Below are 13,335 nucleotides of genomic sequence, written 5' to 3' on the forward strand. Positions count from 1 at the left end.
AGATGGGAAATAGCACGGTTGGAGGCTGTTCCTCCTGGCTCTGACCGGAGCACTGCACTCAATTTGCCCTCATCTGGGATTTTTTTTGAGACAGGTTAAGTAAAAATGCCTGTGCTTGAGCTGGCAGCTGTGAGCAAACTGGTGAGGCACAACCTGAATCCAGGAGACATTTAGATTTCTGTGTTCTCTGCAGCTCGGCACTGTACCAACGGGGATGCTATAAGCGAAGCTGCCTGGTTTGTCTCAAACATAATACGGCTCTTAATGCTCCTTTAGCAGTCTGCACATACAAAGCATCACCAAAATGTGTTTTACAGGAATTTCCTATGCTTCAGTGCAGTTTGCTTCAGACAGACATTAATCCATCAGCAATATATTTGCAGAGATGTTCACAGGCTGTTATGAGCCTCGGTGGCTCAACAAAGATGCTCTGGCTGGAGATGCTTAGCGTGATGCTCTGCAGCAAAGAGCAGAATTGTTTCCAAGGCAGTAAAAAAGCTGCAAACCATTGAGAAGTAATACAAACCCTTGGGTGGTGTGAGACTGACTCCATTTTTAAGGCACCACTGTATTGGCAAGATCCCTAAGGAATCCGCATGGCAAAGCATTGAGATTTTGCTGGGTTCAGGTCTCAAGTCATCAATGGTCACTTGCAAATAATGATTGTTAAAAACCTAAAAGATGGAAAAGAAGAAAAAAAAAAATCTGATGTTAAATTTGCTGTAACATCTGCAACCATACAAAGCTTAAACAAACTGGAACCAATGTGCACCTGAAACAACCCACTCTCATCTAACACTTCATACCTGTGTTTCTACCAAAGCCATCAATACACAGATGGGTAAACTGAGGCAAGGGAAAGCACCACAGCTTAAAGTCACACAGTGTGCTTACAGCTGGGCAAGGACTGGAGGCAATGCTGGAGACCCTATGGCCTTCCCTTCTTTTGCTTTAGAGGGTGTGGGTAAGATACACAAGTACCCCCTCCAACCAGTTATTTTATTTCAGATAGAATCACAGATGTGCAGGAAAAATATTGAAGCATGGAAAGAAGACAGGGATAAAAGAGATTCCCTTTATCTGCATGAAACTGGCAGATTTATACGTTCATCTTCATAGGATGAGTGCATGTTAGTTACGCAGTGATAAGTGCACATACAGTGATGCTCATACAACAGAAACAATTGATGAAGAAGGGAACATTCATTGTTATTTTCTTGAACATGCAGGAAATCTTTCAGGAGGTTCTTAAGCATCTTTTCAGCCCTCATTCTTTTTTTGGGACCCTACCTTAGTCACTGATGCAGGACAGATATGAAACGGCTCCCTCATATTCACCGCCTCCAGCTTCATCCCCACAGTGAAAAAGTGGTTTCTCAAATCAGCATGGTCCTGGGGGAAAGAACAGGGAAGAGGGATAGGTGGTGTGTCAGCACCAGCCACCAAGGAAGGCTCCACACATTGGAAGATCTATTAGAGAGGTGGATTTGTCACTCAGCTGATTAGCAGACTGTCCAGTCTCTCCAACTGCATTCTCCTGTACCTCCTGTGGGTGGAAGCAGACCTAATTGCCCCCAATTCATCCTTATGGATGTTGGGTTTATGTACAGCATCAAATAAAAACCTGGGCTGGCTCTCATGTACCATAAGATGGAAAGGTCTTCTCTCCAACTGGGAGAACAAAGGTGGAATAAGGCCCAGGACAATGAACTTGAACCGAAAAGGTGAGCAATGCAAGAATCTGTTGGAGCAAAAATACATGGCTGTGTTCAGGTACACACCTTCCACAACATCTTCATCCAGGATCAAACCTGTCTACACACAATAACCTTGGGGCATCAGCAGGATGCAGCACCTAACCTCAGAAACAACACAGGTTCAACTCCCTCACCACAAACACGTTACATCTATCAAATGACTCCATCCTCATCTCCCTGTCTCGTAAGCATACAGGCTAGCAACCTCATTCCAAAGTAACAACTATATTTTACACTGAACCAATGTGCATTGGCTAAATGATCTGTGCATTACCCAACACAACCAGAAAATGAAGAGCTGTTATATTTAGAACACACACACACTGAACTCCAAAATATACGCAGAAAGCTTAGTATCTAATAAGTGGCTAGCAATGTCATTCCCATCTACATTCATTGCTACATGTTGCATTCTTGTTCTAAAATGATTTTCTATTGATCTGAAGTTGTATGTCATTGCACTTTCCTTCCTAAGGACTGTTCTCACTGGCAGACTTAATGACTTCTATTTTGGGATCTTACATTCCTGGTGCCATTAGAGATAAGGATTTTTACAAGCTCCAATCAAAGCTAAAGGAATAGTTGTTTTCACCTTACCCGTCTTCACAACATTACCGTGTCTTTTATGTGAGAACCAAAAAGCAGTCAAAAAACATTTCATAATGACTTCGGTTTCACAGCAAGGGAAGTATATTCCAATGGGGAAACTGAGGAAGGCTTAGCAATAATGGGCCAAAATACCACGATGAACTGATGGCTGATGAAGGAGCAGACATTCAGGAGTTCAGGTGTCCTGCAGTGTAACATCAGCTGTACTTCCAATTGCTGGCAATTACTTCCACATCACCAAAATCCCAAAAGCCAGGAGGCCAATTTCTGACAGTTTCACAATGTTTTATTGAATAAGAGGCTGATTCAGAGAAGAGAATTCAGCTCCTTGTACACTGAAGCTGCTCAGTGTAAGTCCTGCATTAGAGAAAGGTTATCAAAATTGCCATCTTTTCTACTAGGAAAAAATGATGGCTGCAAAAATCAGACCCCACCAAAGCTGAACTTCCAACCTCCAAAGACAGACAGCACCTGGACTGTAGGGATATCTCCTTCCCTACACAAGGATCCACACCCAGCATCTCTCAATCCTTGGGGTGAGGTAAAGAAAAGGCAGCTTTGCAAACCATACACATGGAAGCAAGCTTACACTGCAGCATCTTCCCATCAAAAGATCCAGGATTCAATTCACGCTCGCATCCAGCTTCAATACATAATAAGCCCAGATCTACCAAAGTACTTAATCATGTTTATCCTTAAACATGCAAGTAGTTTCATCAACTCTGTACGTGATTTGTTGATTGAGTTCAAAGTACTAAAAACGATATTACTCCTCATTTTTATTTGTGACACCTTCTTTGGCTGGGCTCCTTTTTTACTATGGCTTTTTTCAAAGGGAAAAAATAACAAAGCAGGAAAAACAGTAACACTAATAATGCTTAACGTTATTTATTTTACTTGAAAAGCCTATCACCTTTTGTCCATGTGCTACATATCTCAGGATCAAATCTCCCTTCCCACTCAGCATACCATGTAAACATCTTTCTCGTTAAATTAATAGCAAGAGTAAACTCCCGCAGAGAACCCATGGGATCTTAGGTACGTCTCCGTTTTGAGGGAGAAAAGTCTCTTTGAGTCAGGAACATACTTTTGTTTGGAGAAGGGCTGGGGAAGTAAAAAAGCTCGTCTGTGTTAAATGTCATTTTTGAGATGGAAAAGCTTTCAAGGAGAAAAAGCCTTGATATTGTACCACCATGGCAAATGGTCAGGGTCTGCATATTTGATCTCTTTCACATATTTGAAAAAGAAAAGCATTAAAATTTACCTTAAGAGCCTCAGATTTTTGCAGCTGCAAGAAGAGGGGAAAAAAAAGGATCCCAATGCCGTTCTCCTCAGCCAGCAGGGAATTGCTGAGGATTTGGCATATGCTTCTCTTCAAAATTCTAATTAATTTACATAATTCCTAAGAATAGGGCCTACAGAAGCGAAGGCAAAGCTTTTAATTAGTATTAGACTCAAAGTGATACACCGGATAATGAACTGCACTCGTCTCCAGTTATTCACACTGACAGGAAAAAGGCCTGTTAAATAAAAGCAGCTGCAAGATGAGGTCTGAAGGGGTGAAGCTTTCCCCTCGCTCCCTCCAGTATCTGCAGCAGGGCAAAAGCATCACCTGAAATGCTGTTGGGTAGCAGAAACCAACCCTTCCACGCAGCACACAGTGTTCAAAGCCACTTACAAGGATGCCACCAGCCATTTATTTCCAGCAAGTTTTAATCTGCTTTCAAATGGAGTTGTACAGATGTTTGGGGGTATTTTATAGCTTTGTGTGCGTGGTGGATCTCTGCTCCTGCTGACTGGCTTCTGGTGAGGCTGCACCTCAATTACTGCATTCAGTTTTGGGCCACTCACTACAAGAAAGATATTGAGGCCCTGGGATGTGTCCAGAGAAGGGCAATGAAGTTGTGAAGGGCATGGAGTACAAGTCTTATGGGAAGTGACTGAGGGAACTGGGACTGCTCAGTCTGGAGAAGAGAAGGCTTAGGAGAGACCTTATTGTTCTCTACAACAAAATGAAAGGAGGTTGTGGAGATGTGCTCCCAGGTAACAGTGACAAAACGAGGGAATGGCCTCAGGTTGCACCAGGAAAGGTTCAGGTTGGATGTGAGGAAGAATTTCTTCTAAGAAGGAGAGGTGAAGCATTGGCACAGGCTGCCTGGGGAGGTCATGGAGTCACTGTCCCTGGAGGAATTCAAGAGAAGGGTAGATGTGGCACCAAGAGACATGGTTAGTTATCATGTGGGGATGGGTTGACAGTTGTACTAGATGATCCTAGTGGCCTTTTCCAACCTAAATGGTTCTGGAACTCATTCCAAGGAGCAGCTCCACAGTCACACACCTTTACACCAGCAGTGATCCTGCCTCACAGGGTTCACAAGCTCCGTGTGGGCAATGGAAATAACCTCCCAGCCCTTGCTGCTGGAGAGCAGCCAAGGAAACCAGTCTGATGCTGAGAAATCCCTTACAGCAAAGTGAAAATCATACTGAGGAACGTACAGCAAATTAACGTGGTACAAGAACCATGCTGACTCATTCAAAGGGTCGAAACCTCTAACATGATGGATTACAGCCCACAAGGGTGCTTACAAGTAATGAGTGGAAAACTGCAGAACCCTCTACTGAATGAACGACTGCCACTTACATCCCAAACCTGAAGGCAAAGCCAGGGCTGTCACAACTCTCACTACAAATCCCAAGAAGCAATTACAGTCAGCCTCACTCTTGCTATCTTAGAAGTTTTTAGACTTAAGGATGTAGCCAGGCTTTGAGAATGCACAGGTGTGGGTGACACAGTTAAATCTTTAAAAAAAACACCAACTTCCACTAAGCACTGGTCTTGAACTCAGAAAGATATATTGCAAAATCATCATAGTCATCTGCCCTTTTGCTCAAGTCTTTTCACACTCTACTGGGCAATGCAGATAGCTCTGGGACCTAACTATGTTAACTTAAATGGCTTTTGCCCGTGGCATTGAGGGCAGCCATGCAATGGACTGGTTGCTCCAGCTGTGTCTACAAATCCAAATGAGAGCATCTCTTCCCACTCTCCTCAATATACAAAACTGGATTAATCTCATTTTAAGCCCAAAAGCACACATAGTGTATAGATACGAAGAAAAAGCTCTAATTTAAGCCCTGATTTTCAAATACCCCAGAACTCAGAGTTCTTTTGTCCAGGATAGTTCATGCGCACCTCTTATATGACTCTGACTTTGTACGAAACTCAGAATTAAGTCTGAGAAGTTGCAAAGTTAAGAGGCTGACCATTAACAGCAATTAATAAACCTGAGGCCTGAGCCACCTTTAATCCTCTCCAGATGCAACTGCATGAAATGCTGCTGCCTTCAATCACATCTCTCCTGGCCTGTCCTACTAAAGACAGAGAAGAAGTAGGTTCCATCTGGTATGACTGGAAACAAATTGTCTAATTCCATTTTTGTTTTGAAAGAAATTGCTTCCTCCAGTGTTTTCCCTAATTCTCCAAGACACTGGCTGCTTCTGATAGCCTAATTTTAATCACAAAGCTCTTATGTGGTAACCAGTCACAAGCACAATAATAGTGGTGGTTAAACTGCCTCTACAGGAATCTGGCACTTAGTTTTTAATTGAGGGGGGAAAAAAGAGGAAAAAAAACCCTCCCAACTGCAATCCTCTGCATTATTTACAGACGAATCTGACTTGTTGCAATTCATCAGCTCTCCTGCTAAACACTGTGCCATTTTCCCTGAAGACACACTCTGTAGGGACAGAGAAATCCCCCCGTAAGACACAAAGTGAGTAAATCAGTGATCAAAACCTTAGTGCAGTCACACAAGGAGACCAAAATGTAGAGACGTGGGGTGGGATGAAATGCGTAAAGGTGCTGGGAAGAAGGCTTTGAAAGTCCTTGAGACCCTGAAGCAATGAGCATGGCAGCCAGCTATTAACTGCACACACTGAAGAGCCCCTTAAACACTGAACACGCTTCTGCCTAGGATCAAATTTAGCCCTACAGATTTTAAGCTTCTCTTGTTGAATAAAAATAGTTGCCATAGAAACAGCAACATTGCAGAGTAGCCAGTCTAAATCTGAATACACCTTCTTCGTATGGCTCAGCCTGCTGCAGATGGCACCGGGGCAAAGATCCCCTCCTACACAGCGCAGGCTTTGATTTGCCTGGTTGGTGGAAGCATGGGTTGCAGAGGCAAAACAGATTATTTTGTTTTTAATATCTCACAGCAGAATTACAGTACCTGGGACTGGCACACCATTCCACAAGTGTCTGCTAGTGAATCCTTGCTGTATTATATGCATTGCTCTCATTTCACAAGTGGGAACACTAATCCAAGTGTTCAAAATGAAGCCAGTGCCTCTCCTCACATTTCTAAACAACTACTACCTTAGTTGTGATGAGGGACTGAGTCTTCACAGAGACATGCCTGGACAGATTCTGCCCTCAGTAACATTTCATTACCAAAAAATGGATGGAAATGTGTTAGAAGAGAGAAGAGCTGAACAAATTCTATGCACTGAAAGCAGCTGACTATTGTTTTCTCTTGGAAAAAAAAAATGCATTATTGGACAGATGGCTTTTGGGTATCACCAATCCTCTAAATGAGAGTACCTGTTGTCCAAGAATCACAGAATTGTTTGAGTTGGAACTGAGTTTGACTACTGGGTCCCCTCTATGATTCTGCAATGCTTCAGGTATGAACCATCTCATACAGAGCTTGAATGCCGTATACGAATTGGATCAGGCCCTTTTCCTAACCTCTTACCACTCTAGAGTGACCTCTAGCATGAAACAGAGAAAGAAAACCACACATGCTAAACATGCAGCCAGAGGGATATGGAATACAGCAGAGTGAGGGAGCTGGTTCCTACTCAGCCCATCTGCTTTGCTTGAACTCCCTCTGGCATTCCTCTTCCCAACCTAACATTCATAGTGAGATCCTCAGGCATCACAGCAGACTGGTTCTCTGGATTAACTTCATTTACCCACTTGGATTACTTTGCTTCATCCACTCTGCAATGCCCAGAATCAGGAACGAGCTGTAAAGAAGTGAAGACTTTTCCCATATAGTCTTTCCATCAGATTCCATCTTCAGTATTGGAAACATCCCTGCTTTCAAGAGCCATAAAGGCAGTTATGTAAGTAAAGACCTTTGCAGGATACTCTTAATGATGGTGATTAAGATTTACAGAGATAAATGGCTTTAATGAGCTGAGACAGGAGTGGGTCAAAAGGCAGATGAAGAGTGGAGGGGACAAGAGACCATGCATGTAGTCCAGCCAGGTAAAAAGCAGCCAAGGAGAAGAGTTGGCGAGTGCTATGGATGAGGAAGAACAGATGGAGTATAAATAATCTGGCAGCCAGCTAACTGCGTGGCAACTCATGGGTTATTAAAGCACAGCATGCACAACAAGGGCCAGCCAAGCCACCAGTGCATGAAGAGGCCAGGGATTGCTAACGTTTGAGTTTGGCTTCCATGCAAAATTAAAAGCACGGATGCTTTAACCAGCTGTATCAGCATATCCTTATCCACTGTAAAGGCTGAAGACAGAAAAACCCTGTTAGATTTCAAGGCTGTGCATCTATTCAGGTCAGAGTTGTTTGGGTAGAGGCTTAAGGGCAGAAAACTAGCCCTTATGATTCTCTTCCTTACACTGAAACTCCTTGAGATGACCAAATAATGGAGGAAAACACACTAAAACACCTAAAGAATGCATTAGCTTCTGAGAGATGTTATCTTTTTCTTTAAAAAAGAAACAAAATGTTATAAACTTGAATAAATACTTCAATTTAATCTCATACTTTAAAAGCACCTTTCAGCTGATGGAAAATAAAACAAACATATCTGGGAGAGAAAGGAGTTCTTCTTAACATTTATCCCTGTATTTTTGACTGTGGAACAAAAAAGCACCCAATACTGAATTTTAGGAGGCAGCTCTCAACTCATTGATGGATGTTCCCTCCATCATTCTCCATAGGAGATTCCTCCCATCCCTTTTATCTTAGCATCAATTAATGGTATTATTACAGATCACAGAAAACATCCATATGCACCAAGTTAGCACAGTCACGAGTTGTACCAGAGGAGTTTTACATCAGATATCAGTTAAGAATCTCCTAGCAGAAAGGGTGGTTAGGCACTGTCTGCAAGGAGGGGTGATGGTAACCTAACCCTAGAGGTATTTAAGAGATGTGTGATGCAGCAGTAAGGTCCACAGTCTAGTGATGAGATTTGGTCAGGTTAATGGTTGGACCTGATGATCTTGAAGGTCTTTTTTAAGTGATTCTATGATCAAGAAATACGATCACACTGGGCTGGTTCCAGTGTAGAGAAACAGTTGTCACTTAGCTAGAGAGAATAATAACAAATCTGTATTCAGGGGGGAATAAATACTTGGGCTAAAAGGTTCTGTGTTTCGAGTTTGGTTTCCTGATGACAGGCTTCCTCTCAGAACCACTGATGTTACACAGCTTTAAAGCTGGCCTTGGTAACAGTTCAGCCACCTTTATTTATACGCAAAGGTTTGGTCCTTATCTCAGGTGTGCTCTGGCCCATTGCTTATCCTGAGTATTCACACAGATGTTAGCTACCCTAATGCATTCCAAAATCAGAGCAGAAACAGTAAAGGACAGGTTTCCTTGGGTTGTGTCTTTCTGGAAGGATTTAAGCTCCTAAACCACTTAAACACACTTGAAAAAAAACAATTTGCAATTAGTTTGTTTTATTTTTTTTTTCTCAGTACCATTTTGTTTTCTAAGAAGAACAGAATGACAGTATAGTGGATGTGTTGCAAAGAAGCTTTTTAAAGAAAAAAACTTTCTCCAGGAGGTGCAGTTTGCAAAACACTATGTTTAGTATCTATATAACAGTGACATTTTCTAGCAGTTGAATATCACGTTCCTTTTCAAAGGATCCTAAAGTGTTTTACAAATGCTTTCAACATATGGCCAAGTGTAAAATAGCACCAGAAAAAAAGGAAGATCTTGCTTGCATCCTTCCCTGTCATTGTAACCAGCTCATCAGGTCTTAGTGATGGTGCTATGATTTAGTGGGCATGGTGGTGATGGGCTGAGAGCTGGACGAGATGATCTTAGTCATATTTCCCAACCTTAATGATTCTGATTCCTTGGATGCAAAGAGAGGGATAATTCAGCCAGTTCAGATGGGGTGCTGGACAACCTGATATATTGCCTGATTCAGCCATCAGCAATCCTGCCTGCAGCAACAGGGGGTTGGAACTAAATGATCTTCAAGGTCCCTTCCAACCCAGCCCATTCTACCATCAGGGCTGTGTTTTCACAAGAGATTTTAGTGTTTTCCTGCTGAAGACCACTACAGAAAAGTTCAGCTCTGCTATGCTGCTGAGCAGTGATAATACAGGCTCAAATCCATAGCATATGAGTTCCCAGGCAGAATTCAACTCTATGTCACCAAAAACAAATTGTTCCACCACCAACAGTAATGTTGGGCTCATAAATTCATAAGAGAAGCCACTTTTCCCACTGCAAAAGGTTATGGTTGGACTAGATGACCCTAGAGGTCTTTTCCAACCTTAACACTTGTTTGTATTCTACAAATACAGATCGGACTTTCCAGCACTACCAACTGGGACCAGTTTTAACACTGCATTCCTGACACTGCCCACTACCATATACATCTCAACAACAGCAATTTAAGCCACAACTCAGCCAAACAAATGTGTTCGTTCACTCCAGAGACTGTTCGTGTCTGTATGGATTTCTGTAGGGAAATGTGGAATTTAATTGCTCAGTTTATCAATTGGGCAGTTTATCATGTCTGCCAAAGTAAACATTTCCAGCTTTCCAGAAGACCAAGATCTTTAACAGTTGCAAGCTGCCAAACTCTTGTGTTTTATATCTCATCTAACACATGACAATTATAGTAGCACCAAGTCCCCTGGCACCATGTAGAGACATTATTTCTCTGCTGGTACTAGGGGAAAAAAAACGGTCTTTGGATTCAACATTTGCTGGGCTCATCTGAGATTCTTACTGAAGTTCCCAAATATGAAATTTGGCTTGCCTTGAAAGATCAAACAACCACATTCTCATACAGAAAGTCTTTTCTTAACTTATGTATAAATCCTTATTAGAGGAAGGCATGCTCACAAGCACAGACAATCTCTTGTATTTTACCCCTTGATCAAGAGAAGATGGGGTTGACTCCTTCTAAATGCAGAGAAAGAAACAGCACCCACTGCTCCAGTCTCCCCAACACAAGAATCAGGAGCCCAAACAACACCAGACACTGAACTCAGCAATCCTTGTGCTTGGCTTCCACAGCACAAATAAAGAAGCTCTACTGTCCTTTTTGTCATGTATGGCCCCCAAAATTTCTCTTTTTGGGCCATCCAAGCATCCCAAGGCACTGCATTGGCTAAGAGGAACGCTCTTGCAAGCTCTAACTACACAGTTTGGCCACTGGGATTTGTTGAGTTTAAATTTATGACCGTCATGCAATAATTAAAATAAGTGGGTATAAGTCTAGCATGCTGAGAAGAGGCTGCAAAACAGCTGTTACTTATAAGCTAAAGAAAAAGAGGATGCTTTATGAGACTCATCAGATAGATTCTTTGCTCTTTCATATAGACGAGAATAAAATTTACACGTTAGACATTCCCAATTTAATCCTTGTCCCATACAACATGCATTTCATCTTGAAACTGCAGAGTTTAATCTGGACTAAAATACTGTACGAAAAAAATAAAAAAGGTGGCAGAGAATCAAAACCACTCCTGCAACAACATGGGATTTTATTTTATTTCTGAAGGTGACAGGGTGAGGGGAAATGGACTCAAGTTGTATCAGGGCAAGGTTAAGTTGGATATCAGGAAAAACTTCTTTACATAAAGGACTGTTAAGCATTGGAATAGGAACCCCAGGGAGGTGGCTGAGTCACCATCCCTGCATGTGTTTAAAAGCAGTTTGGATGTGGTGCTCAGGGATGTGATTTAGCAAAGGGTTGTTAGAGTTAAGGTAGTATGGTCAGGTTGTGGTTGGACTCAATGATCTTTAAGATCTTTTCCAACCTGAGTAATTCTATGATTTTATGAAACATCTCAAACCCTAATCAGTGTGAAAAGCCAACACATGCATTTTCCACATTTCTCTCAACCTAGAAGGGCTTTCACCCCACATCACAGGTTGCTGTGATGTGCCAGAATGGAGCAAGCTATGTGCCTTCTTCCAATCTCATGGGTGTCTTGGGATGCCCCATGCTACTAATGGGAAGGATCCTAGAAGGTGTCCACGCTGGATGAACCAGGAGCAGTGGTAACCACTGTGGTTGATCAGGAGGATCTGGTGGTTATCAGGTTGGATTTCAGGTTGGATATTAGGAAAACTTTCCTCTCAGAAAGTATGATGAGGCATTGGTACAGGCTGCCCAGGGAAGTGATGAAGTCACTGGCCCTAAAGGTGTTCAAGAAAAAAGCAGATGTGGCACTGAGGGATATGGTTAGTGGGCATGGTGGGAATGGGTTGACGGCTGGACTGGATGATCTCAGTGCTTTTTTCCAACCTTAATGATTCAATTATTCTATCACCTGGTCCACTCTATTGGAGACTATTGGAGACAGTGGGGCAGCACTATGCTACAACACATCCCCCCACACACCCCTCCAGCACACCACAGCAAGGCTGCAGTATTAAAACGGATGGGCACAGCTAGAAATCTGGATTATCTGGAGCAGCCATGATTAACAGCAGTGTGGATTTGGATGGGATATTAAAGCTGGCGCCTCAGGGCTGAAGCACATTTCTAACTATTAAAAATCAGATTAAGTGAAGTAAAAACGACACAGGAGAAAATTATCTCCTACTTCCACTACAGGTCCCTGGAGGAGGTTTCTCTGCTTTGCAGCTTAGAATCAGATGAAAATTTGAGCACAGTGCTCACAGAAAGCTGAGTTTACAAGTACTTCCATAATCGTTAACACTGCGCTGTCACAGGTTGAGAGAACTCAGGTCTGCGTAATTAAACACATTAGAAATGGTGTTGGAGAAATGCTGATGTTGTAGAAACCAGTGTTGATCACACACCCCCGTTATCTATAAAACAGTGACAGAATGAAATCAGGTCTGAGAGCAGAGTCCACACAAAACCTCATTTTATATGAGCATCTCATTGGTGATCTTTTGACAGCAATGTACGAGGGCTGCTCTGAAAGTAATGCCTCCTATTTTATTATTTTGGCCCACTACAACAGAGGTGGATGTTGGCAATATGGCAGCAGAGGTTGAACTTTCCAACCCGTATCCTGTTCCATTTTGTCACCGTGTGACACATGGCAGCAGAGGGGCAGTCTGACAAAATGGTGTCTGACATGGAAGTGCATATGAAGCAAAGGGGTGGAACTGAACTCTTCCATGCAGAAAAAAATTGCATCCATTGACATTCATCAACCATTGCTGAACATTTATGGAGACCAAACAGCAGATGTGTGCACAGTGAGGTGGTGGGTGATGAAACACTGTGAAACAGTGGGTCATCTCCATTGGTGCAAACTTTTCTGTGCGTGGCATGCAGGCTGCTGTGCATTTTTGCCAGTGATGAACAACTAATGGTGGTGATTATGCTGAAAAGTAGTGTTCTGTAGCTGAGAATTTGCTCTATCAAATAGTGTTACCATGCTCTTTGCATCTCTTGTAGTTTCCATGGAAATAAATAGAAGGCATTACTTTTGAAGCATAAAAATAACTGAAGGAAAACGTACACTTCTTACCTTGAACACTTCCATTGGAAGAGGAAAATTTGCTGCATCATTAAGGGATTTTTCCAGGGCGCATTTCCACTCAGATATCGTCTTCAGAGAATAGATATCTAAAGAAATCATAACAACAACAACAAAAAAACACACACAAAATCAGTTTTAAGAAATATAAGACCGAGAGGCAAATGTTTGGGAATCAAAGACTTCTGAAAGTCCTAAGTTACTGTGTCATAAAAATGGAAGG

At 42.3% G+C, this 13,335-nt stretch overlaps 1 protein-coding gene across 1 annotated transcript in view; it reads right to left on the reverse strand.

Moving 5' to 3' along the window:
• SFMBT2 (Scm like with four mbt domains 2) overlaps positions 1-13,335 on the reverse strand; it is a 98,413-nt gene that overhangs the window by 39,259 nt on the left and 45,819 nt on the right. Inside the window, exons 7-9 of the mRNA XM_015865816.2 lie at positions 13,104-13,201; positions 1,291-1,392; positions 527-674 (exon numbers count right to left, since the gene is read on the reverse strand). Coding sequence (XP_015721302.1) covers positions 527-674; positions 1,291-1,392; positions 13,104-13,201 — 348 coding nt within the window. The remainder of the gene's footprint in view (positions 1-526; positions 675-1,290; positions 1,393-13,103; positions 13,202-13,335) is intronic.

This window comes from Coturnix japonica, chromosome 1 (genome assembly GCF_001577835.2).
Source record: "Coturnix japonica isolate 7356 chromosome 1, Coturnix japonica 2.1, whole genome shotgun sequence".
In the NCBI taxonomy this organism is placed as follows: Eukaryota; Metazoa; Chordata; class Aves; order Galliformes; family Phasianidae; genus Coturnix; species Coturnix japonica.